The following is a 27,898-nucleotide window of genomic DNA, read 5'->3' on the forward strand; positions in this document are numbered from 1 at the left end:
TAGCGTCCTATCCCGCCCACGCATCAAAAGTGGTCCTGAAGTGGCAACAAATGACGTCATAAAAGCCGAAGTGTCAAGTTGTCGGATGTCGCGTTCCTGGCGGATGGTAGTAGAATGTTGACGGAAAGCACGAGCGAACGCCAGTGTCGCTGTCGTCGCGGCGTCCCAACTTCTGGCTGCCGAAGCTTCCGTGGGCTGTCACACAATAGCGACCTGCAGCAGAACGGGCGTCCGCCGCACTCACCCAACACACTCCCCACCGCTGCTGCGACGCCGCCAGGATCGCGACCGGCGACAGCATGACACTTGTATGGCGTCACCAGGCGGAAATCGAGGGACCACTTTTTTTGGACGCGGTAAGCACACCAGTCGGAAGGCGTCTTCCCGGAACCACATAGTAACTACGGTGTGAGAATCGTGTTCCCTAACTCCTAAATGACCGGCTTCGGAGTGAAGGTGCTTGCTTACAGCTCCCACAAGGTACGGCTCTTACGTCACTCGTATTTCACAAATTTAGAATTGCTTACACGTCACAGACTCCACCTCGAACTACTGGCGTTCAACCACGACCAATACACCAACACACTGTTTATAAAACAAACCCGCGTTCGCCCACACCGACTGTGGGCACTGGGCGAACGCAGAAACCAGATCAGGGAGAAGCGTCCGCGCATGTGCAGTGCCGACAGCACCACCACCGTGGCGATTCTCTTTTAGACACTTTTGATATTGCGTTGCTGGCTCCTAGTGCGCAATACGCAATAGTATAACGTACGCTAAAGACGACCTGCTCCACCGATTTTAATTGTGCGATACGTTGACAAGTGAACAACTCGCATGATCTTGGTCAAATTTGCCAGAGCCGTACAATTCCGGGTGCTTATAACTCCACCATGCTCTTCAAAAGAAATGTTCAAAATGAAAGCGTTTCCAATCATTTTGTCTGAAATTAAACCGAGCCGCAGCTGCTTCGTCAAGCGCGCTTTTCTGCGAGGCACGCGGAGGCGACGAGTACGATCACGGAGCCTTTGTCCATCGTCCCGTGGAAACGGCATATTTTATCAATGCTATCGCGGGAAGAAATCCACGACCTACTAATGTCCAGTGCATAGCGACAACTTCGGCGATTTCTGGAAGAGTCGTTCCTCCGTCGGCGATGAACTGCGCGAAGAAGCGCTGAGCAGATCGCAGCATTCGCGCACATTCCAAGCGGTGAACACTTTCACTGTGCACTCCTTCAGCTGCACGGCGATCTGATTCGACTGCGGTAGGTCCCGGAAAGAATTGCCCAGCTGAACACCACGCAATTTCACGTAACACTGAACTTCGCGAACACCACGTCGCCCTTGCTGTGCCAGTCGAGGTAACCGCCATCTTGAAATAGGTGCTCTCGCTGGGCCCGAGATCTCTAGAGAGCTTCCCGCAAAGCAGCCCGTAGCGCAAAATCACCAACGCTGCGTGCGTACCTGCGCTAGCCCTTCTATAGCGTTCTGCGCACGCGCACTCCCGACCCGAAATTTCTTCGCGTACGGGAAGCTTTCGTACGGTCCCCAGCCCGGTGGGATTGCGGCGTTTGACGACAAGAACGCCCGAGGACCATTCCCGACGAAGCGAGACGCGCGAATATCGAAGCCACGCCCCGCCTTTCTTAAATCGTCACTAACTAAGTCACTAAACAAAAGTATGTGCTAATCATGTCGTATTACACCTGAGACTGCGGTGCAAGAAATCGGAAGAACTTACAGTAGAAGGAACATACACAGAGAACGTCTCTGTGTCTGTTCCTTCTACTGTAAGTTCTTCCGATTTCTTGCACCGCAGTCTCAGGTGTAATACGACATGATTAGCTACCACCAGCTCGCCTGCACTCTCACCGTCTTTTCACTAAAAGTATGTGCGTTCACTTTGCTGCAAAACATGGAGACAGCCAATAAAGACCAACAATAGAAGAATCCCATCCAACAATGAAGCTCTGAATCTGATTAGAACGAAAAAACAGTTATGCGTGCGGGGACCGAAACGAGCATGGCGTTTCGCTCTCCCATTGCTCCTGTATACGTTTTTTTTTTTTTTTTTTTTTTTTTTTTTGTCTACTTGTATTTTGGGTACGACGAAACTTCGTTCGACGACAGTCAAGCTACCGAAAAGGTCACGGAGATGAGATCGGCGATTATCAGGCGGTCCCCGAAAGACAATCCTGAGATAGTTTCAATTGTGACAGGCCATATCCTTTAGATAGTTTCGATCTCGAGAATCCATCTATAGATAGTCTAAATTTTAAGAGGCCATCTGTAGATTGCCGCCATATTTCAAGTGCTTCGGTTTCGACAAGGAATCAATCGAATATCTGTAAGCGCAACGTTTCGACGCGTTCGTCCATTATCTGTTTCTAGCGACGACCGAGACGAGTTAGTTAAATGTTCAGGGCTGCTAGCATAGATAGCCATTACAGTCAATATCGACAATCAAAAATCAGAAACATAAAAAAATCTTTTTTTTTTCGGAGTTTTAAGTTTGTTTTGCCCGTCCAAGTGATAGATGCATTTAGTATCGATTATTTATTAATTTATCAAATGGCACAATATATATATATATATATATATATATGACAATCTTTGTAACAACTACTTGGTGCAGCGTGTGAACCATGCATTTGCGGCAACTTGTTTTTTACTCGGATGAGCTGCTGATTCGAATCTTCTAGTATATTTCGGTGGCCTGGTTTATGCAAAGCCACGTTTCACGGGGTAGATCGTAGTTTCGATGACTCCGATAACGATACCCGATACTCTGTCGCCGCCTTTGCGCGTGCATCGTATCGTTATGGGATCGCCGTCGGGGACATCGGAGGTATCGGAGCGGTCTACTAAGACTCTCTGCTGACCACAACGAAGTACCGTTCACACGAAGAGCTATGGCATTGCTTAAAGCCTAATCCCGTTGAAGTCTTTGAGCTCGGGGGAGAGGCAGCAGCGAAGCCGACCTTGATGGAACAGGGGGAACCAACAGGACGCACTTCGAACGTCCGGTTGCCGGGACAGCTCAATTAGTTCCAACGTGTTCGCGTACTTACGAGGCACGCTTTTTGAAACACTGTATGTACACAGCCGACGGCAACAAGCAAGAAGAAACGCGTATTGTAAGAACCCGTCGATCGCAAAATAAGCGTTCTGACAAAGTTATCTGACTAGCCTCAAGCTTCCTTTTCTGAAAAGCTTCGTGATGACGAAACAGATTGTAATCACTCGTAAAATGAGGAGTGAAAGGCCACGGACACTTTATTTACTGACCACCACAACTGTGGAACTTCCGTTCTTCCAAAACAATTTATCAGAAAGAAGCAACACTCCGCAAAACGTTAGCTCTGCCCATCGCTATATCCACAGTAAAATAACAACCGGAAACGGAGGTAGATATGGTGCCCACTTACCGCAGTGCGTGCAGTCATAAGGAACCAGACAGGTGGCACTTCCAGGAACAACACGATGTCGTCATAGCAGTCGACACAACACCAACGACGAAGACTGCCGCACGGACGTCACAAACTCCGAAAAAACGTTGCGACGGAGCGGCATCTCCAAATCGACGAACACTCACACCCAGCTCGGCACGACCTCCTCCAATAAACACTCCCCAAAAAAAGAAAAAAAAAAACACCGGCTACAACGAGTTGCGAGTGGCGGAGGCCCAGCCACGAGCCAACAATGCCGCACTACCGGACCACTTTGAACCAAACATCTATCTTGGAATCGGATTTCTGGGCGACAGGTCGTTTGCGATCAGCGATCAGCGTCGTCTGGGATGAGCGCCGTCTGCGATCAGCGTCCTCTGCGAACAACGTCGTCTGCGGTCAGCGTCGTCTGCGAACAGCGTCGTGTGCTGCCATATCCCTCCGAGCGGCGCGCCAACTTGTGTTTCCACTGGAAGCGGATCTGTGCGATAACCGCGACGGGACGGCGATGGGCGTGCGGCGTAGAAGACGGCGTGCTGGGACCGCGAACATCCGGAGACGGGAGCACTGCGGCCAGGAATGCAGCTTCTCTTCGAAAGGAACGGCCCCAGCTGCCGCTCGCTCACGGAGCTCACGACGGAGGAGGGAGCGACGCACCGGTAGGGCAAGAAGGGCCTTCCGAGGAGATCGACGGGCCTCCTCTCCCGGTCGTTTCGACATCCGCCTCACGCGCCCCCCTCATGAATGGAAGGAAGCGGCCACGACAACACAGTCGCGCTCCCCCACACCGCGGTTGGTTGTGCCAGCTTGTGCATCGGGAATCGAGATCAGTCCGAAGACGGGTACCGCCCGGACTTGGCAATCAGCGTGCCGCCTTCCTCCGCGGACATGCCCGGAGTACGTTCTTGGAAGCTGGGTGGCGGTACCCTGTGAAGGCAGTCCGCGAGTGGCTGGACACCTGCTGAGGTGTAGTGAATGATCCGATGTCGGTGTATAGTGGGACGACCTCGCGTAGCTACGTTGGATCGAATTCCGTCTAACCTTTCAAAAAAAAAAAACAGACATACTTTTTTTACGTTTTTTTTTTTTCTTCTAATGAGTGTGACTGTTTTCTAACAGTCACACTTTTCACTGATAAATATAAAAACAATCAAAATGGAAGATAAAAAAATGCATTTATCACGAAAAATAATCCAAACTCTTCCAAATAAAATAAATGCGCTCCTCCATCTGTGCTAAGTCGATGCTCATGGAGTCGGCTTAAGGCCCGTTCACACTCTTGCAACCCAGTAGGACCTTGAGAGACGAGACCGGTTTTTAAGCCTTTTGCGACTTCTTAGGACCGGATACGATGCAGCGGAGCTGGTCCTAACAGATCGCAAGAGGCTTAAAAACCGGTCTGGTCTCTCTCGGTCTTGCTCAGTAGCAAGAGTGTGAACGGGCCTTTAGTAAAGCGCCGTTCACACTCTTGCAACCGAGTCCGACCGAGAGAGACCAGACCGGTTTTTAAGCCTCTTGCGATCTCTTAGGACCAGCTCCGCTGCCTCGCATCCGGTCCTAAGAAGTCGCTCTCAGTCGTACTCGGTCGCAAGAGTGTGAACGGGCCTTAAGACCAAGAGAGATCAGACCAGTTTCTAAGCCTTTTGCGACTTCTTAGGACCGGATGTGACGCAGCGGAGCTGGTCCTAAGAGATCGCAAGAGGCTTAAAAAGTGGTCTGGTCTCTCTCGGTCTTACTCGGTCGCAAGAGTGTGAACGGGCCTTAAGTCCCGTTCTCACTCTTGCGACCGAGTAAGACCGAGAGAGATCAGATCGGTTTTTAAGCCTCTTGCAATCTCTCAGGACCAGCTCCGCTGCAGCGCATCCGGTCCTAAGAAGTCGCAAAAGGCTTAAAAACTGGTCTGGTCTCTCTCGGTCGTACTCGGTCGCAGGAGTGTGAACGGCGCTTTAAGTGTCAGACTTGGCAATCATTTCAGTCAGTCAACTTTCTCTCAGGTGCTGCCTCCTGATTCAGAAAGCGCAATTCAATTACAATTACAACTGCTTCGCTCCACAAGTAGAGGCCAGATTCACAAAACGATCTTACGCCAAAAATGTGCGTACGATAAAACGTAAGAACCAATTCATATTCACGAAACGAAATTATCGTTACATTTGCGCAGGTTACGACGGAATCCTACGGACACCTTCAAAGTTGTCTGGGAGTTTTCTATAGCGACGCGCAAGCGCAGTACAGCGCCGTCTTGGTGGCGGAGAGCGTAGCCGCCGGGCGGAGGAAGGGTGTGCGAAAACTCCCTAATGGAGGAGGAAGCGTCGCGCGGGGTGTATCGCCGGCTAGTAACGTCACCTCCCTCATGTTTTGATCGTTCACAAAAACAAGAAAGAAAAAGAAAAAAAAAAGCCGAGGTATCGTTAAATTTATGATTTCATATCAAGAATAACTTTAACAGGTCGATGTCGAGCAGACATGCACGTAACGCGTTACCAGTAACGAGTTACTTCTACCCAGTTGCTTTGTTTCGGTAACGAGTAACGTATTTAGTAACCTTGAAGGCCAAGTAACGAGTAACGGTATTTCGTTACTTGTGAGGAGTAACGTGTACAACATCATTTGAACAGCCTCGTTTTAATCCGAACCTCAGTAGGCGCTTGTTACGACAAAGGCAGATGGACAACCCGAAAAACAACTGAACATACAGTATGACAGTACAGCAACGTTTATCGCTGAACACGTCGGTCGAACTCTACAGCTTGCAGCGCCTTTCACCAAGTGAACACAATAAGGTTCGGCGTAAACCCGGAGGTTGCCAACACGGGAGGGCACAGAACACATTGTCAAACTTGGAACTTTCGAAGCAGAGAGAACACAAGAGAGAGAGGAATCCCAGATCCACCAGCTCTTGCTGAAGCACAACACTGCCGTTCCTTCGAGCGCGTCGGTAGAACGACTCTTCAGCGTCGTCGGAGATGTATTTTCAAAGCGGGGAAACATAACCTATGAAAACTTCGAGAGGCACAACGACCAGCGAAAAGAAAACAATAGGTATAAGGTTTAAAAGCGCAAACAGACAGGGACAGTAGAAAATAACACAAATGACAGGGACAAGGCGCTGTGTCATTTGTGTTATTTTCTATTGTCCCTGTCTGTTTGCGCTTTTAAACCTTATACCTACCATGGACCAACTAGCCCAAACCAAAGTTTTAATGAGAAAACAATAAACCGTGAAACAAAAGCACTTGTGTATTTGGTCGTTGAAAGTAACGAGAAAAGCAACTCGCGCTACATTCGAGCCAGAGTAACGCGTTCCTTTTGAGCAAGTATTTAGTTACTTTTTGGGGGGTAAAGCGTACATGTCTGATGTCCAGGAAGCGCCTCCCATGGCGTCTGGTACGGCTCATTGACGTCCATCGAACATCGTGCTATTTCGAGCCCGGCTGTGTGAGTGACGTCCTCGCTGAAATCGTAAGCGTGTGTCAAAACGGAGTTACGATTTTTTTTTTAAATCGCACGTGATGTCTTTGTCGTGCACGACACAGCGGTCGTGTTCACCATAGGACGGTCCTGCAGACCACTCCAATGCGACGAGAAACCCAGGGACGAGAGGAGACGAGGGCGCGCGGGCCAGGACGTCGGAACGACGAGCTCTGGTTGGAATGATTATAGTGGGTAGGCACAAAGCTAGCTACCTTTGTCTCTACTCAGCCAAACGCCGGACTCCGGCGTTCGGCCATCGAACGCGCTCGAAGAGACGGCAGAGACAAACCTTTCCAACCTGAGCTCGGCGTGCTGACGTCTCCTGCGTTCTAAGCATGGGCGGTAGCTCTCATCTGCGGTTACGCAGACATTGCGCATGATACCCCCAGCACACGGACGTCGGCATTTGTCACCTGCGTGATAAGCGATCGAAAGGTGTGTGTGTATATATAGACAAAGGTGGCTATACCTCCCCCTGTCCTGTCAGACTGGCGCTTTGGAGATGCGGTTGTCACGCGATCGTCCGTTATCGATCTCCCCGCGCGGATACAGGGCCGCAGTCGAGTCCGAGAGAGTTGGCCCCGGCGGTATCGGGAGCCGCGATAAAGACGGCGATCGCGTCTACCTCCGAGCCCACAACACGCGGACAACATTCGCGTTCTTGCTCGACCGGCTGCAGTGTTCAAACCACGCAGCTTATGCCTATATCGTCTCAGGAAACACGCGGCTATGCGGAGCGAAAGTTCGTCTGCTTCCTCTGCAGCGGTTGTGGTGACGTCAGAACGCCGAGTTCCGATTGGCTCTGATTGAAGGACAGTGGGTAGACCTCAAGGCAGCTTGCTTTGAGGTCTACCCACTATCCTTCAATCAGAGCCAATCAAAGCTAAAAAAAAAAAAAACTTATTTTTGTGTATGTGTTTAGCATTTTGTGCGTGAAATAGATTGCTACCGCACCTTGGTGGCGCTACAAGAGCGAGATGCTTGGGTTTTCCGTCACGACGGGGAACCGCTATTCTAAAACTCTCTTGCGTGGCGTGCGCTACCGCAAGCGCTAAATTTAGCGCTATAACGTGCTCTAAAATCTCGTTCGTTATTCTAAAACCCCCCTTGGCTGCGGAATGACAGAAAGAAGCAATCTGGTAGAGATTAGTAAATGCCTCGTGTCAGAATTAAAAAAAAAAAAGACACGATGATGACTCAAATGTTCGCCCAAAGAAAAACAGAAAGTGACGCTATTGCCCTATATTCATAGAATGTCCCACAATCTCAAGAAGATTGTGGGTCAATCCATGAGCCAAGCACCAAAGAGCTGGAGACGCTAACACGTGCAGCGCGCGTAACTAACCTCGCAGTGTAGCCAAGGACTTGTTTTAATGCGTCAGAGTTAGAAAGTTCGTTTCGACGAAAACCGGGCGGTGTCTTTCGTTTGTGAGCGCTGGGGAAAGAGGCCGGGTGACGAGTGCTACGCTCCCATTGGTTCGAAGCGCTGACGTCAGCACGCGTTAAGCCCTTCCTCTCTCTCCCCGGCGCTGACAAACTGACAGACACCGCCGGGTTTTCGTCAAAATGAGCCCTTTCGTTTTCGTCAGAGTCACGCGCACAGCTGGCGCGGGGCCAGAGAGGAGACGACGCCACGTAACACCTTCTAGATTCCGAAGCCGTAGTGCTGAATGATATGGCGTCATCAGGGAAGGCCAATGCTGGACAGATTGGAAACGAGTGCTGCGCCAGCGCTCGGCTTCGAGTCAAGTTTGAGCCGAACGTTGACGCAGTCGTCGTGTCCAATCTGTGCCCAGCGTTGGCCTACTCTCATGACGGCATCTCATTCAGCACTATGGTTTTGTTATCTAGGTTGCGCCGCGACGCGGTGGAATGCGGGCGTGCTCAGCTGCAGCATTGCCGTCGCCGGTTGTTCTTCGCTCTGGGTTTCCGTAGCGGTGCGCGCGCTGTGATATGTGTCTAGCGTTAAAACGACGAATAAAAGCGCGACCCCTGCTTAACGCAATGCTCTTATTGAGCCTGTAAGATATTACGAATAATAAATAAATAAATAAATAGAATCGAGCGTGCGACTGAATGCAATCCCGTCATGCATTGCTCATGCAAGGTGCGAGAGCTGGCGAGAGCACACAACGGGGGTTCGTCTGCTACCGCGTCTGCTACGATTTGTGTCTCGCACGTTGCAGAACCGAAAAAAACAAGCTTTTCCACTCTGGTGAAGCAGGAAGAGCAGCGGAGCTGTACTATGTGCCGCCATCTATGAGCGACGGCGGCAACCAGACAACCGGCAAGCCGATTGTCTGGTTGCCGCCAGTGCTCATAGATGGCGGTAGCTGTCCAGAGGGTTGTGTCGAGATTTTTTTGTCCACGGACACAAAACGGGCACAAAATAAAAAATAAAAAAATTGATTTTTTGTTATCAGTAGCGCTCCGCAAGAGACGGGATCGAACGCGAGCTTGAAATTGGTACTTTCTGCTATTTCATGAAGGAAGCAATCGACAACCCATACTCTCGCAAGTTTTGAGTCGTGATTGTTGCCGTACGCGTAAATCTACCGATGAGTAAAGAAAGGCTCGGGACAAACGCATGCAGCAGCGGCCTCTGGATCTCTCTCACGGGTGTACGGATGAAATGTTATTGCCGAAATATGGCCGACTGTGGACTGACGAATAAACAAAATTTGTCGAGAAAGCTCTCCCAACAGAACTTAGATGCGCAGCCGATGAAGCAACATGGTGATTTTAACCAAGGCTTGGCTAAAATCACCATGTTTAACATTTACGTACGCCCTCGCTTTGTGTGTGTGTGTGTCAGTGTGTGTGTGTCAGTGTGTGTGTGTGTGTGTGTGTGTGTGTGTGTGTGTGTGTGTGTGTGTGTGTGTGTGTGTGTGTGTGTGTGTGTGTGTGTGTGTGTGTGTTTGTGAGAGAGGGGGGGGGGGGGGGGGGGGTCTCCGAGATGGCTGGATCGATGTTCATGATTTGCGGTGTGGAGGGGGGACGGGGTCAAAATGCATGTGTATTCGCGACTCCAGCAAAATGGACGCCGCCAAGCGGGAAAACCGGGAACCAGTCGGTCCAGGTCGCTCCCCGCCCCGCCGCGTCTCTGATGGCTTTCGCAGACACGTGCTGTCGGCGCGGGGGCGAGCAATGTAATTTGACGAAGGTCCGAAAATTTCTTCAGTTTGCCTAAGTGTTCATTAGTGTGGTGAAGCCTCAGTAGATTGTTTTTTTCCATCACGTGTTTGAAAGCCCGTTTACTCCACAACACACGGTCGCGTGCTTTCAATTTTTTGGATGAGGAGGAATCACGAAAAAACGTTTTGATTTCTCGTCTGTCTCTAATCACATTCAAAGTGACGACTGCTTGGTAACTGATAAGTGGTTTCTTTATAAGAGTGTAGAGCAGTGGACTGGAGGTCGACAGACAAAGTGTTTCACTGGAGGGAACACGAATGTTGCAGTCAAGTTAATGGGAAGGTTCGATAGCTGCTTTCCTTGAGTTTAGTTGTGCTCGATTAGCTTCAAGTTAATTTGAGCCACTAACGCCGGCCGGTGCGTTGGCTATTCATCTTGGCGGCTTTTCGCCGAAAAAGACCACATTAAAGGAGTTGGGCTAATTTAGCAATTACTTGATTCAGAAAACCTGCTCGCTGCATATGATTAATGAGGGAAATTATCTGCTTTCAAAAGGTGGGAGACGCGTCTCGCAAAGTTAGTAGCAGTCACGTCATTAGGATCTATCGCGCCTCCAATATTTATATTATAACCCCTGTCGAAGCCAGCAGCAATATACGTCTACATTGCTCAGGTTGACCGGCCACAAAAAATGCTCATTTTATCCGTTCAGGATTCGAAGTCAAGTTCAATGCAGAGAGGTCTGAGTGAATCTCCGATGAAGACTCTCCTACTCTCCTCAGTTTGTCCGCATTCGTCTCCGTTCTACCGGCTAGAACCATTTGGCTAAGTTTAAGTAGTATCACTCTGTCTGTCAAATATACTTTTATTCAGCAGTTCACCTAATAGTTAGTTAACTAAGTTCATATTTCAACACGAAGAATATACTAATATCGCTCTAGTGGGACCATAGTACGTAATATAATACATAATCCGCATATTCGTCAAAATGACTTCTCGATTGCTACTAAGACCTGAATTGAAATACGAGTATCAGCTGCTTAGTGATGCGCCAGCGAGTTGACATGCTCCTTGGTTCAAGAAGCGCTTGCTTAATTTTCGTAATTTTCCTGCAGCCTGTGTTCTTGACCGAGCACACGACTGCAGCTGTTTCTTGAAACGCGGACAGACACAAAAGCTCGATCAATTTCGCGGACAGATAAGTCGCATGGTCGAGGCATGCGAGTTAGCTAAAAATTACTCTCGGTGGAACAATTTTGTAGCCCTCGCCGTTTTCCTTAGATGATCAAAACTAATTAGAGTCTATTACCGTTTCTCCGGAGCCCATAGTTTCGGTTTTGATCGAAGTCTCCGAAACGAAATTTTGACACGAAAATAACAAAAAACACCGGCAAAACAAAACTATGCTCGGCAAGTTTATGCGCACCGGCCACACTTAACTGTCTCAGTTCAAATACCCATAAAATTGGGCATTCAACAGAAGAAAATTTGTTAAATTGAATGCGCCACCCATTCGGGCGGCCCGGCCGAGCCGACGCGACCTGGACTCAGCCGCCATGTTTGTTTGGTGGTGGCGCCCCCTATAGGTCGCTGGAGTCGCGAATAGGCCAACGCGCTGGTCAAAACAAGCAATCACGGGGTGTGGACAAACACGCATTTTCCGCACAAGGTGGGGGCACTGTGCGTGACAAGTGGACCGCCTGCGCATGCGCCCTGCCAACAGCAGCAGCGGCGTGACGTTAGCCACGCGTGTGGGTGTATAGACCTTTCTCACAAGGGCGCCGCCATCATGAAACATCGTCACTTCCAGTATGGGCGAAAGTATAGTTTTGCCGTCGCCACGCCAATAGAATACATTTAAGATATAAGCGTAACCGTCACCCATCCTCGTTTTGTCTCCCCTTTCGTCGCCCAGACCGGATATACCTACCAGATGGCTGGGCAGGGGGAAGACTGAACCCCCATAAGCCGCCCCCCCCCCCCCCCCCCCAAACCCACGGGTCTTTAACGTGCACCACGCCCGCACGCCGGGGGTGCGCGTTAAAGACCCGGGTCTTTAACGTGCACCACCGGTGTGCGGTCGTGTTTTTCAGCGAGCAGCACGCGACGTGGCCGGAAGGCAGCGGAGAGCCCTTCCTTCTTCCACCGGCACCACGCAGTAGTGATAGACGACCGCACGTCGCTACGATGCTCATCCAGATCGAAACGCGAAACGGCACGAAATCCCCAGGGTTCTTTCTGCAGCGCGAGCTTTCGCTCGACGTGCTCCGAGCTGGTCTGCGCAAGCCCACTCGGCCACCGATCCGCTCTCTCTCTTTTTGGTGCTTGGGTAACTTAGCGAAAGCTATATCGCAACACCGGGCACGTGATCCGCGACGCTTACCGTCTTGGCCCCTCCTCACCCAACACGAACAACAACGAGACAACGACGACGACCCCGGGCACGAGGCGATCACGGCCCCTCCCTCCCCGTCCTCCCGGTAACGAAAAGCGCCGTAAACGGCGCCCCGCTATCCCCGGCCCGGACGCTTTTCGGTGCGCAGCACGCGACGTGGCAGGGAGGCAGCCCTTTCTTCTTCCACCGGCGCCGATGCCCGCCGCATCTTCCGCGACCAGCGATCCCCGGAGCAGCCTCCTTCCCCCGCCGAAAAACAAGCACGACCGGACGCCCGCCGATCTCGCCGGGGCACGGCGTGGTGCGGCCGCCGCTCACGACTCCGACGACGCCGATCACGCTTTCTCCCGCGAGCGGGAGGGGGGGCCGACGGGCGCGTCACGACCGGGCCCATGCCGGACGAAAACAAATTCACGGACGCGGACAATTACCCCCCCTCCCATTCTTCCGAAGCCGACGCTGCTGAGCGCTGAGCCACGAGTCGGCCCTTGCTGGGCCGCTTTGCTCTTCGTGCTGTTGTATTGTTGTTGTTGTTGTTCTGGGTCTTCAGCGGCGGCGGCCGCACTCCCCCAGCCTCCGCCGCACAGTTCGGCTTTGGCGGTAATGGTCGGGGGAAGGAGAGAACCCGGATTCTCTTCGTGCCCTGCCCTGTTGCCCGCCGCTGGTGCGGAGATGATCGGACCTCGACGTGCTCGGCGGCGGCCGCTCAGCGCTGCCGCTGCTGGTTGCGCACCACACCACTCTACTGCAGCGCCTTCGGGAGGCGCTTTCGCGGTCGGTCCCACCAACGCGACAGATGCTCTCCGCGTTGCGAAGAACCATGGCATGTTCACCCTAGGACGAACGCACTCCGCCGCCGCGTTTGTAGGACGCTACAAAGCAGACGTCGTCCCGAAGACCGCGACGCGGTGCATTCAGCAGCAGCACAGAGCAGTCGAGAGGCTGCAGATACGGTTGTAAAAAATAAAAGCGAAAAAAAAAAGAACGAGAAGGAAAAGCAGAAGGACTGTGTACAGCACAGAGCGCTCTGTGTACGTAGTCTTTCTACTCGTCCTTCGTCTTTCTATGTGCATTTTCTACTCTCCACAATGTCCAACCAAGTCGCCCAAGTGCGCACCTATCGGCCCCATCGACGATATGACTTCTTCCGACCGGGGTGGGGAAAGTGAACGGGGTGGGGAAAGCGACGAAACCTTCCGATCCGCCGTGCGGACTGCCGGAATGACCTTCGGGGCGAGGGTTTTCGTAGCATCGGAAGGCGTTGAAAACCCTCGCCTCCGACCGTCGTATTGCCTGGTCGGACGTCGGATCGGGCGGCTTCGTCGTACATGTGTTTCGCGCTTTAGAAAGAGAAACGTCAGAACGTAGAAGGAAAATAGAAAAAAACAGGACGGCGTTATGTTCGTCTGTGGTTCGATTAGGCCTGATAGCTTGTCCTGACGTTGCCTAATTTTAATGACCACCAACTTTCCGTAGACTTCGAACTCCAAAGCTGTCCGGCATCTCTTTATTTCTTTAAAATGTTGTTGTTGTTGTTGTTGTCTTTTTTTTTTTTTTTTTTTTCTCGAATCCAGGTGACTATGGTTTCACAGTGCGGTATGTTGAATCTCCGTTTATTACATAGTAGCGATTTTGTTTTACATTATTGTTAGCGGATCCCAGCTATGGCATCGTCCCCAGTAAATCTCAGGAAGATTCAACGCGCTTTGCTCGAAGCTATTCCGATGACAACTTGTCACCAAGTTTGGCCACAGGACACGACATTTCGACATGCAGCTTCCGAAGGTGTTCAAACGGCGCTCAAGCATCTGAGGTACCTCGACTAGGGTTGCCGCGAACTTAGCTCCCGAGGTATCGAAAATCGCGAACCTCGTTAAGGTTCGAGCTCGCAAAGTTCGCAACTTTCAAACCACGCTGAGGTTCGAAATCGGTGATTTCAATTTTCTTGACAAATCAAGGTCGAAAAATTCTAACATGTCAAATTTCTTTAAAATTAAAGTTTCGAAAATTCCAAAATTTCGATGTTCTTTTAGGTACACGTTCGCAAAGTCTTTGAATTTCACGGTATATTAACTTTAGGTCTGGCAACAATGTATTTTTGCCGAACCTTTAGAAAGGTTCGGCTAAATGTTGCCGAATCCCAAGATTCGGCGCCGAATTTTCGATCGGCAAAAGTTCGGCCCATCACTAACATAAAGGCATCCATGCTCCCCAAAAGTTTGTAGTTGCTCTTTTTTTCCACCAGTAGGATGGGGAAAAAAAAACACTGGATACAGGTGCAGCACCCGACCAAACGAGAAAATGTCACTAATCAGTTTATATTTTTATTAACTAAATTATATTACCTTTAGACGCCGTTGTTTCGCTGCACCTATGAGTCGTTCAGACAATCCACGATTTGCAAAATAGTGCGTGCCGCCTATCGCGCAACGCCGGAAACTTCGACATTTTGGGTGCGAGGCTGGAAAGTGGTTGGAATACAACTAGGCTTCGCGATGCATGGTTTGGCTTGATACATGTGGGGCGTAAAACTGGTGCACGCAGTCTATTCCAAGCGTTGCCTCGAGACCCAAATTGAATAGTGTGGAAAATTCCCTCCAGGAGCGTACGAAAACGACGTACCCGTGACAAAATGTGCCCCGCAGGTCTATCAGTGCTCGTTCGGCTGCCATGGTGAGCCGTCCATCTTCCTTCTCCTCACGGCAGCTATCCAAGCCTGTCTTAGCAGGATACAGCCTGGCCGACGGAAATCTAAAAAACTTGGCGTTCTCTTTGCCGTCGAAATAATTCGTGCAACCAAGCGCAACACAGTGGGCTGGCATGGCGACAAACAAATCGAACCCGCCTCCGCGCCTGTTGCCGCCTAGGAATAGCCGTCACGCCCATTTGTTTTCCAACCGAGCAGGGGGCGCTGGCAACAACACACTCTGCTCGCGCATGCGCAGCAGCTTTTTTGCAAATCGTCAATTCTCCTTCCGACACCGCGACTAGAGCCACTAAATAAGCTGCGCTTAGAGTATCGGCACTCCGTTCCCCGACATTGTTGTGGGCGCCGCCATTTTGGCTCGTATGCAGAACAGACGCAACGGCCGATCGTCATGATTCAAAAGTGCGACTTCCTCAGCATTAAATTCGGTGTTAGGAAGGTCATGTAATACTCCTTTGCTCTGTCGCGAACGGTTTAAACATTTGTGGATGGCGGAAAAGCATTTCCTGCGATTTCAGATAAAGCTTCAGATAACTGGCAACCATGATTTTAAGCCACAATATGGCCAAGTGTCGTTACTCTGAAGCGTAGCTTATTTAGTGGCACTAACCGCGACCTTTTCGCTTCAGACATATCTGTTCATATATATTTAGTTTTTCTTTTAAAGCTTTTCCGGAATTCCCTTGTTAATCCTTAAAATTCCCTACCTTCGTGTTAAAATTGCCACTTCCTTCTTCACCGAAATTGAGGCCGAAACTTCCCTGAGAAAAGGGAAAATTCCCCGACCAATCGGCCTCTCCGTTTAGGAGGTGGGGCCTGGGGTGGCGCTGCCAGTCACAACGGGGCCAGGAGGCCGGTCAGGATTAGGGTGCTTCAACGTCCTTCTGTTTAGGGTGATGCCACCCTTTGTAGTACCCGATGCAGACGGCGCGCGCTCACGGGGAAAATACAAAGAAATCGACGAAAACAAAATGTCTCCATGGCACAGTCAGCGCCACAAACGCGTGCAGGGGCACGCTCTTTCACGCGCTTCTGAACAAAAAAAAAAATAAAAATAAAAGTGGGGGACAAAATGGCCAAATGTCCCCACCCTATACTCTGTTTCATACTTAGCGTGCAACGCTGTCAAAGCTACTGGCGCGAGCGCGTGGCTTCATCTATGGTTTTGTTTGCGCTAAGCAAAGCGCACATGAAGGCACCCTACTTCGTTTCACCTTATGTGCGAGCGAAGGCAAAGCTGGAAGCGCGAGCACGAAAGCTCCGTGCCTTCAGGCTTTGCTCGAGCGCGCGAGCTGGGCAAAAACGCAAAAAGCGCTGGTCTCGCGCTTCTAGCTTTGGCTTCGCTCGCAGATAAAATGAAACGAACTAGAATGCGGGGTAGTGTTGGGACCCGAGCGGCTCGCGCGAGGCGTGTGGTGTAGATTAGAGCCACTAAATAAGCTGCGCTTAGAGTATCGGCACTCCGTTCCCCGACGTTGTTGTGGGCGCTGCCATTTTGGCTCGTATGCAGAACAGACGCAACGGCCGATCGTCATGATTCAAAAGTGCGACTTCCTCAGCATTAGATTCGGTGTTAGGAAGGTCATGTAAAATTGCTTTGCTCTGTCGCGAACGGTTTAAACATTTGTGGAGGGCGGAAAAGCATTTCCTGTGATTTCAGATAAAGCTTCAGATAACTGGCAACCAGGATTTTAAGCCACAATATGGCCAAGTGTCGTTACTCTGAAGCGTATACGTCTTATTTAGTGGCACTAGTGTAGATCGCGATAGGTGTCGACACCAGAGCATCGGCAGTAGAGCCGGTATGGTTAGTGCCACTAAATAAGCTACGCTTCAGAGTAACGACACTTGGCCATATTGTGTCGTAAAATCATGGTTGCCAGTTATCTGAAGCTTTATCTGAAATCACAGGAAACGCCTTTCCGCCCTCCACAAATGTTTAAATAGTTCGTGACAGAGCAAAGCAATATTGCGTGACCTTTCCACAACGGAATCTAATGCTGAAGAAGTCGCACTTTTGAATCATGACGATCGGCAGTTGCGTCTGCTCTGCATACGAGCCAAAATGGCGGCGCCCACAACAATGCCGGGGAACGGAGTGCCGATACTCTAAGCGCAGCTCATTTAGTGGCTCTAGGTATGGTCATGGTTGTGCGCGTGCACCGTGTGCACGCGCCCGTGCGGCGGCACGTGCGGATACAGCGACTTTCTGTTGCCCTGTCGACTGCAGCGCCGCGATGTTTTCTACGCGCGCCGGTTCAAACACTATCCCGTATTCTAGTACATTGTAGTCAGGCAGCAGCGAGGCTGGCTCCGGGGCGTGTTAAGGTATTCCTTCTTTTTTTTTTTTTGCGTTGTGTCTGAAACGATAAAATATTGTGTGGCTGCTAGCTGTGCCGAAGATACAAGGGACTCAAAAAAAACACAGCGGTGTTGTTTGGCGCCGGGGAGCAACGTGGGCTACAACACATGCAAAGAGAAACATTCGTTGTTTCGGACGCCGAGCGATGCCTCTTTGTTTGCAGAATGGGATCGTTCGATTCCAAGTGAAAAAATAAAACTGATTCAGAGAAATGAAAAGAGAAGGAGAAGTCGCAAGAAGAATGTGTGACCTGCGTGACATGTTAGTAAAAACAAAATTCTCCATGTGGGATTTCTCTTTTAGAAAGACAGCTTGCCAGTCTCGGTGTTTATTTTGATATGATGCACGCTCATTAGGTAAAATACATTCAGACGTGCTATAAGCTTTGGGTGAGAATGCAGAAGTCAAGAAAAGCTCGCGTTCAATAATCCATGCTAGACAGAAAATATGTGTTAACACCAGAACAAAAACTAGGTACTGCAGTATACCACAACGCGTAGTTTTTGTTCTGTTAGGTCTTACTCCGGACAAACGGTGAACGAGAATACATTCTCGCTCACCGCTTGTCCGGAGAAAGGGGCCGAGTGATGGTGAACTATTTATTCTTGAAGCCTTACGCCGCTATGGCTGAACTGTCCTGTCCGCGCCCCTTGCTCCCAGTGCCCTGGGCCCGCGCTCGTTCCTGGTGCGCCCACCGCCTTTGTCTCCCAAATCATCTACGCATCCAAATCCCCACAGTATATAGAAGTCCGCGAAATGTACAGTTACCGAAAAAAATTCGCGGATTCTAATCTTCGCGATGCGGTGAGATATAGATTCCAATTTGTTTACATTTCCCGGGATTGCTGGTGGGACCTATTTTTCGCGAATCGTAGGCGATTCGCGAAATTCGCGAAAATTAAGTCGTTTACAGTAACTGGCAATGTCCGTACGACTTCGTTCGCAGCGCAGCCTACGATAGAGCACATCGGACGCTAAAAGCACCGGAGCCCATTCAACGACACGTGAGTGTCACGTGTGACCTTCAGGAGAAACGTGACAAACACTCGGGAGAGATGAATCGCTGCAATCTACGGCCTGTAGAGCGTTCGCTACACTAGTACGGCTGATGAACTGTTCACCGTCGATCCCTTTCTTTCTTTTTGCCGGCTGAGTCACAGTGCCACGGAGATCCGTGTTCGCGTCGCTTCTTACGTAAACCGGGCACACGACAGCCGCTCTCTCGCTAATCCTCCTCGGCGAGATTAGGCGGATCACGCCTCGGCGACCGATGGCGCCGGGAACGGAGCCAACGATACCGGGCACGAGCTGTTCTCGACTGCGGAACACATGTCTCCTTCGGCAACCCGGACTCACCTGCCGACGGCCGGGACGTGCGACGGGACATTTGCTCCTTCTCCCTTCGCGCCATTATTTATGCAGAGATAAATCTCTACCGGGTGTTTCCATTTTTTTTATATATATATATTTGGGATTTACCTACAGTCGTTCGACCCAAAGACATCACTCGAAGAAAACTCGGCTCACTTTTCTGCCGAACACGGAGACAGTCAATCAGGCGGGAAACAAAACAAGGATATCCAAGCGAATGACCCACACAAAATACGATTGGGAAGATGATAATAATAATAATAATCATAATGCTATGTGAGCAGGGGCATTGCTCAATGTTCCTGCGAGCAGGGCGTTCTTCCGATCTACCGTATTTTACCGACCATAATCCGCACCCGGTGCACAGTCAGCAAAAACAAATTTTGGGTCAAAAATAGAAGTTTTTGCTCGGATAGTCCGCACCCCACGCATAGTCCGCGCCTATAGTGCTTAATCCGAACGCGAACATTATCATACACGGCACACCTTGACAAATGCCTGCTGTATTAGTTCGCAAAGAAGCTTGTACCACACATAAATCAACATTGATATACTCTGTTATTCATAATATCCATCACGTCCTATCGCGACAAGAAAATCTACAAAAAAAAAAACAAAAAAACTTGTACAGCTTAGAACATGGTAAACGTGTTCTGAGCTGCATCATCCGCTGAGATCCTTCTGTTGTATGCCGTGATTTTGGCTGGCGCCGTATTCTGCAAAAGAACTAACTACTAGACCCCTCCTTTCTTTTCTTTTTTTTTTTGTGAGCATTGTGCATTTTGTTTAGGTGTTCAATGGATCAGCGTCTGCCTTTCGCCACACGATCCCGCCCGTGCAGAGACCGGGGTCGGATGATGGAAGGGAGGCGCTGTTATTCGGTCCGGCGAGCGCGCTCCCACTGCGGTGTTAATAGGGCGATCGCAGCAGGCAATTTTGTCACGACGAATGTGCAGCCGGTATATGAAAGGGTGACAATAAGTGAGTGGGCCTAAAATATAAAGGGCTCGAGATGCGGCACCGCTCCGATATACCGACCGTTTGCCGATGAAAACCGAACTTCTCAAAATTAATTCGGAATACCGTTATTCGCACATTTGCATCGCGACACTCCCCTTTTTCGTGGAATATTAGAAAGGGGGCGTGTCGCGATGTTTGATCGGGTCTGTGATAGAAAACGCTTGGTTGTAACTTCTGCTCTTCTAGGATACTTGTAGAGCACGTAGGTTGAGTGGGTGCCGTAAAAAGACGATCTGAAAAGTACACTTTAGCGCCTATTTTGTGAATAGAAATCGCAACAAACTATCAATCTCGAAAAAAAAAAAGAAGTCTCACAACTTCTACATGGCGAATCTGGTCTTTACTTCGTCACTGTTACCCGAAAACAATACACATGGAAATAGATATACAGTGATCAGGATCCGTAGAAGGTAAAGCGACAAATCGGAGCATGCACGGGTCAACATGAAAACTACCAACTTTGATATTCTATTCCTATACAAAGAGAACGGGGGAATTTCCGACCGCCTCCTACCAAGGAGAGCAGCGGACCCTCGGTGGGCTGCTTCCCAGAGCCCCGCTAGAGGCCAAGTTCGCAGGCTGTTTGTTACAAGTGGGTCCCGGTAGCGAAGCCGACTGTCGGACCATCTCTCAGTGGTGGTCCAGCCAGCTTTGAGTTTGCAGCAATTTTCGAGACAGAAATAGCCTTGTTACTGCGCACGTTTATATCAGAAAAAAGTCACTTTTTGGAGCAGCTTTGGAGCCGCGCACACGTAAGTTTGGAGAAATCTGCTGCGGTTCCCTATTAGTGATACCGGCATGCATTCATGCGATCAGTCCCGTGACGTACATTAAAAACCCAAATTTAGCAGTTCTGCTGTACTATAGTCCCCCTCCTCCCTCCCCTTTCCATTTTTGCAGAGCGAAAGCTGAAGAGGGCCTCCTCTCCCGCGGTCTTTCCAGCTGCGGGACGGAGCTTCGAGACCCCTGGTCTAGATAGAGAGGTAAATTAGCATTATACAAAGTATTATCACGTGAAACGAGCAAATAATCGATAAATGTATTCTGGAGTTTCCCTAATGTATAAACATTTTAACGAGTTGTACGATCAAGGATTCATACCATTTGACGTGAAAAAAAAAGGCAACAATTCGTGACCAGGCAGTCCTGACCGAGCGTGCTAACGAAATGGGACTTCGAAATGCAACTAAAACTGTTAAAACTGCGGTGCGTTAGGAATGTCGGTAAAATTGGCGCGCACCCTGTGAAACAATGCCGAGGAGCCGGAAACCTGGACTGGATTCTGATAGCCGACCCCCACCAGATTCCCACAGTTTCCATACGAAAACAAAAACTTCCAAAAACCACTTCGTTCACATTTGTGCTCGCCTTGGCGCAGTTTGGTGCACTTATTCACTTTGGGCGCAACAAGGCACAGGCAAGCGGGAATTTATCAAAATGGCGCAAATGGTGCAATTGCACCACCCCTGATCTCCGGGCACGACGGGAGCAAGAAACTCGAAGGAGCCGGGGTTCCCCGATATGTACACTGTTTAATACATATTTACAGCGTCAAAAAAGTCAGAAAAAACAAAAAACGAAAAAAATTAGCCAGTGCAGCACGACCGCTAACCTTGGGTTTTTAACGTGCATCACGCAGTAGTGATTACCCGAAAGCGTACCGGTACGAAACTCATCTAGATCGAAACGGGCGATCGAACCCAGGAGGTTCTTGGCGCAAGCTTTCCCTCCATGCTCCGAGCTGAGATGCGTAGCCCACTCGGCCACTTCCTCTCCCGAACAAAATAAGGCGTCCGTTTTCCCTACTTCCCCAGATAGGGAAGTATAAAAGGCTCTGGGGAGCCCAAAAACCTGTGTCTGCATCCCATCTCGTCACCCAACAGGGCACGAGGCTCCGCCTCCGTAGCCCCTCCCCGCACACACATAAACACACACGAAGGTCAGTGTCGTCAGGATGCCTTGAGGCCGTGCCAGGTGCCGATGGTGACGTTGATCCCACGCAAATCCTCTGATCAGACGAACTCGCTAATCCACCAGGAACTTCTCGTGGTCCGGGGAGCTGACGAGACGCTAAGCCGATCGCCGATTCGTTGTGTGGTCGAGACGAGGCGAACTCTTTGGCGTCCGCGTCTCCCAGGGAGCAACACCCCTTTGTCCAACTCAGGGAAGGAGATGATCTGGTCAGCCAATAAGTAGGGATCAGCTTCTTCAGACGCTGTTAAAGCCACCGAGCCCAGCTTTGCTGCTTGAGGGAAGTCCAGGTGTCGTGAAGCCACCCCCTTTGACGACGATAATTTCCCATCATTAGAGGCTTGCGCTGGTCGTTCATAACAAGGCCGGCACAAAGACGCAGCAGAAGGTCGCAGACGGGGAGGGAGAGTATTGGTCGCATAACGCCGGGTCAACACCGCCAGACGCGACCGGAAGGTACTCAAAGCAACGGGTTGACGCAGCGCGTCGAAACTCGCGTCAACCCCTCGCCAAGTGTGTTTCTCAAGCCCATTTTGGGCAACCACTCGTCAAATATGTCGCGCAAAATTTTTAATCGATATTACTAAATGCCTTGGCGCGAGAGCATGCGCGAGAAAATACGTTGTCTACACTGGGGTGCCCTCATGTGAACACGGGCGCGCTGGCGTCTGTCAAAATAGCTGTGATCTGGATGTTCTACGTTGAACAGCGCTGGGTTAGGTTTATTCCGCGTAACTAGTTCTACTTTTGTTAAATACGAGCGATTTTAGAGCATCTCCATTTCCTTTCCCTGCAGAGAAGGTGTAAGCGAGCATATTAAAGGCCGGTTCGCACATAAATCGCAGAGTTAAATCAGCAATGATGAAGCGCTGACTTCAACGTAACGTAGCACTGATGCAGCGCTTTATCGGGGCTGTATCACTAATATAGCGCTGCATCAGTGACGTCTGCGCTATTTCCTGCACTCACTAATACCGCTAAGATACTAGCGCTGCGGTGCATGTGTGTGTGTGAATGGACCTTTATTGTGAAGTATGTCGTCCACCCACCGGCACTGTTACGCCGTATACTCCCATCGCTCAAAGTTGCCAATGTTCGGAGGCTCCATATTCTTCGCTCGCGCCTCATCCAAGTGTGCTGCTCATCCCACACCGCTCCCTCTGCCCAAAGCGTCCAGTAAAACTCCATCCATCGGCCGCGAGGCGCCAGCGCAAGGTCACACGGGACGGACAATTACAAGTGCCAGGAACTTTCCGCGGGCAAGGAAACCCCTCAGCGTGCGTCACGGGCTGGAAACTTCTCCAACTGAACACCCTCGCCCCTGGGGGGAAGACCACACGGAGGCATTCGAGCTTCAACAGCGTCAAACGCGGAAAAACTAAGAAAAAAAAAAAAAAAGAAACAGAAAGGTATCTTTGTATCTTTCCATTTCAGTTGGCACGTTCAGCAGAACCCCGGCGCGCAGATAGGGACGCGCACGATGACGCCAGGAGACCCCGGCGTGACGTCATGATGATCGAATGGTTCAGCACCACCGCGGAGAGATACATGTTCGCTCGTGCCCATACTAACCAAACCCCATCGACTCCCCGTCATTAGGAAGAACACCTAATCTGTACCAAATCACATTGGTGAACGGGATACCAGTATATCGCTCTCAGAGCCAACCACCGCAACTTACGGAGACAGCTCAGCAAATGACGATGCCGAAACATATGTTTAGACCAACAAAACGCAGTCCGAGTTGTGACGAGTTGCAATCGTGACGTTTTGCATTGCTTAATGTCACAACTTAAACTGCGTTTTTTTTTTTTTTTTTTTTTTCATTGTTATTTGTTGAGCTGCCTCCGTAAGTTGCGGTGATTGGCTATCCGGGTGTTGGGTGCAAAAAAATAGACGCACAAACTTTTTTTTTTTTTTTTTTTTTTTTTTTTTTTTTTTTTTTTTTAGTGTGGCAGCGGTCGGCTCTTTCAACTGCTTTGTGGGGAAAGTAGATGCACCAGCGTTCTTAGAGACCTTGCCAAAGATAGCAACGACGTCCATTTGAGGCGCTTAGCGGCACAGTGAATTCTGCTATTTCCTGCCCTGCTACGCCGTTCATGGGAGCAAGAGAGAGCACACATCCTGCCCCGATATGTATATAGGGTATATATTACTTCCCCGTAAACCCCATCCTTCCGTGTATCTCGTTTATCGTACCTGGAATTTCGAGAATTCTCGAGTCTCATGGGCTGGTCAGAGAGCAGTAGTGGATACCGTAGATTGTGCCGGATCGCTGCTGAAGACGCCCTCGAAACCACACCCAACGCCTGCAAGTTCCATACACTCCACAGCACCGAGACAACACGAAAAACGGAAAGATCCCGCAGCGGATGACGAAGCACCTGAGAGGTCCCTGCGCACTTCATATTTTCCGGTCTAATCGCTTCGTCATTAGGTGGGATCCTGGTATTGCACGCTGTGATTGGCTGTCTCGTGTTCTGCAGGAAAGCGAACTCACAGAGACCTGTGTTTAGAATACAGGGGGGAATGGCCTGCTTAGCTGAGGCTATTCGGAAATCAGATTTTGTCAACTCATTTTCCTTTTCTTTTTTTTTTTTTTAGGAAAGGGTAGATTTTGGGATATTATTGCGACAGATATAAATTTTCACGCACAAAATATACCTCGCAAACGAATCAAAAGCCGTCTTTGCAATATTTATTCCTGTGACAAATGCACCGATCAAATAAAAAATTCTTGTTGTTTTAAATGTACTGGTATTTGCTTTTTTACGGCAGCCTATCTCGTATCTTTCATATATATATATATATATATATTTTTTTTTTTTATCCCCAGCGGTGGCACGCCTCGCGGCATCGTCAACTGAATTAAAAACACCAACAGGCACGGCACGGCAGTGCAAAAACAGGAAGTCGGAAACATTAATTATTCAACCCAGCGACAGATATGCCATTCATAACGAGGAACGCACACGTATTCATGCACTCAAATGTCGCAAATTGACGGCTCTTTTTGTATGCTTCGTTCATTACATGCTTTTGCACGCGCGCGTGTGTTTCTTCGACCAAGCCAACTGCCGAACGTTGACCGGAGGGCCGCAATGCTGCCATCTAGGGACAGACACGGGAAACGAACCGCTCCGCTTTCGGAGACTCAACAATCCCGGCAGAGCTTGTTGCGCGACTTCAAGAGGGAATCTCTCGAGCACGGGGAATGAGTGTGTTCATGGATGAGCACGACGCTGACACAATTCAGCATCAGCTGGGATTCCCAGATTCACCGTTCCGAGCCTACTCACTTCTAACAGACCGCTCGCCTTCTCTCTTCGGCGGTGCTATCCTCTATTTTTCATGTCTTTTTTTTTTGCCCCCGAGGCGTCGAGTTAAAGCAATACTTACGGAAACGGACCCAATTAAAAAAAAATAAATAAATAAACGATTCGGTCTCATGCATTTACGCACGCCTTCATACCCGTTTCGAACACATTGATGGAATACGCAGAGCGGTTTGAACGCACCATCAACGAACCCGGATGCGCGTTTCGTCGCGAGAGAAAAATCGAGGCACAATCCTAAGCGCCTGAAAGCAGGTCGATCTAAATTAACTGGGAAGCCTTTTCCAGGTTTCAATGGTGCAACGAGCCCAGCTAGCCACGAAGGAACCGGCGGCCCGGCGAGCGAGCTCTAGCTGCCGGGACGTGTTGACGTTTGCGGAGTCAGGTTGTGTTTCGCTCCCGGATGCACGGCGCGATCGGCAGAACGGGCCCTCACCTTTGACGCCTTGAGCGCGCCGGGGTTGCTCGTATCCGTCCAGAGTTTCAGCCGGACGTTGTGAGCCGAGCCGTGAGGCCGCAGCGACGGAAAACCCTGCACGACGGTCTCCTGAGCGCATCCCAGCGCCGACGAAGACGGGAAATCCTCGACGATCTCGGACCGCACGTTGAACAGCGTCTGGATCCGCTCCAAGCAGCAGTGCAGCACATCGATGTCGTACACTTGGAGGACAACGTCGACGCTCGTTTCCATCGCAGCGCGAGATACATCCGCCGCGGCGTGTGGGCGAGCCTACGGCCACTCGAGCTTCGTGCTACCTATCGCACCTCCATTCGACGGGGAACCCCTCGCTGTCGCCATCTTGGGAAGTGGGCGAGGGAGATTCTTCGACGGCGCGATCTGCGTTCGAGGCTGCGTGGCGCACGACGCCCCGTCGTCTCCGCCGCACGGAGCGCTGGGAGAATGAAACCGAAAGTTGTCGGCGTTATGATCGAACTTTTCTGGGCTGTAATAGCCACGGAAAAACCTTCTACTGCAACGAGGAGCCATTGTCGCCTCCTTATTTTAATAAAATTGCCTCAGTGTTCCGGCTTTGATCAATTTTTATGCACTATAAAAAAAAAATGTGTGTTTACTTTTTCGCACAACACTCGAAGAGCCAATCACTGCAACTTACGGCGGCAGCTCAGCGAATAACGATGCCGAAACATATATGTTTAGTAAAAAAAAAAAAAAAAAAAAAAAAAAAAGCTTGAGGAACGTTTTAGCATGTCTTATGAGTTTTGAATGCGAAAGCATGCAAGCCGCTCGTCCGCTCCCTTTGCCGTCTGCTACCGCGCGCGTGCTTCGGGATCTCGGAGCGCGGCGGCCAATGGGAGCCCCGTCGACGCACGCCAGCCAATGGAACCGAAAACGATCAGGGAGACTAGGAGCCGTTTTCGCGCTTCAAACTGATGACGTCAGCTCGCTCCATGAGACCAGTTCATGCTTTCGCATTAAAAACGCAGTCTGAGTTGTGACAGTAAGCAATGCAAGAACTCAGAGTGAGGTTTTTGTTCTAAACATGCGTTTAGGCATCGTCATTCGTCGAACTGTCTCCGTAAGTTGCGGTGATTGGTTCCCCGAGTGTTGTGCGGGAAAGTAGATTCGCAGGCTTTATTTAGAGTGTGGTCGCAAAGCAGATGGAGTCTGCGAGTTCACTCTCCTGCAGAATGCGACAACGTCCAATCACGGTGAACGACATAATGATCCCAGCGAATGACGAAGCCCAGAATACGTTTAGATCTGAAAAATACACGCTAAAAAAAAGCCCGTGCGCCTACTTTCCCGCACAACACTCGGAGAGCCAATCACCGCAACTTACGGAGGCGGCTCAGTGATTGACGATGCCGAAACATATGTTTAGACTAAAAAAACACAGTCCGAGTTGTGACATAAGGCAATGCAAGCAATTTTTGGTGCGTTTTTTTTTTGTCAAAACATATGTTTTGGCACCGTCATTCGCTGAGTCGCCTCCGTAAGTTGCGGTGATTGGCTCTCCGTGTATTTTGCAGGAAAGTAGGCGCACGGTTTGTTTGTTCTTTTTTTATGGTGTAGGGTGCACGCAGGGACAAGGAGTAAGTAAAACGTTATGGTCATTGGGTTTTTTTTTTTTTTTTTTTTTTTTTAGCTGCATTTTGAGCTTTATCATTTGCTGGGATCCTGTTGTTCGCCGTAAATGGCTGCATTCGTCTTTTTTTTTATTTTTTTATTTTCGGGATCTAAAATCCGGGAGCCGTTAGCTGAGGTGGTGGTACTGCGAGATAAAAGCTTTTATTCTGTAGTAACTTGTAAGAGATGAGGCCTTCGACAATCGCAAACAGAGTCGTCGCATTGTAATGTTGTAACCGCTGTGTCCACAAGCGCGCTTTTCTTTCTGTTTGTTTTTAGGTTGACGACCGCGAGAAGAGCAATTCAGCAATAACTTTAAGCCAGCGAATGAAAAAGGTGTTCGCGCAGAAAATGCAAACACGAAATAACTGCCGCAGAGCGATACAGCTTATGACTTTAGAGAGTTTTTCTCGTTTGCACTAGCGTCGGCGTGCTCCACGCTGCGCATGCGCGTCGTCGCCATGCGCCAATCCTAGACCGCAGTTTGGGTTCCACGCACGCGCAATGCGGAACAGGCAACGCTAACGCACGGAGCTTGCGTTCACTCGTACACGCAACACTAAAACTCACTACTATGTGAGTTACCGA

The 27,898-nt window shown here is 50.0% G+C and overlaps 1 protein-coding gene across 1 annotated transcript in view; it reads right to left on the reverse strand.

The window, feature by feature from the left end:
* The window catches only part of LOC8039758 (ribonuclease ZC3H12A), a 91,140-nt gene extending 65,044 nt beyond the window's left edge, over positions 1-26,096 (reverse strand). The window contains exon 1 of the mRNA XM_029972007.2: positions 25,658-26,096. Coding sequence (XP_029827867.2) covers positions 25,658-25,912 — 255 coding nt within the window. The 5' untranslated portion in view covers positions 25,913-26,096. The remainder of the gene's footprint in view (positions 1-25,657) is intronic.
* Between the last annotated feature and the right edge of the window lie 1,802 nt (positions 26,097-27,898).

The sequence above is a fragment of the Ixodes scapularis genome, unplaced genomic scaffold, assembly GCF_016920785.2.
Source record: "Ixodes scapularis isolate PalLabHiFi unplaced genomic scaffold, ASM1692078v2 PGA_scaffold2__306_contigs__length_199485367, whole genome shotgun sequence".
NCBI classification, from domain to species: Eukaryota; Metazoa; Arthropoda; class Arachnida; order Ixodida; family Ixodidae; genus Ixodes; species Ixodes scapularis.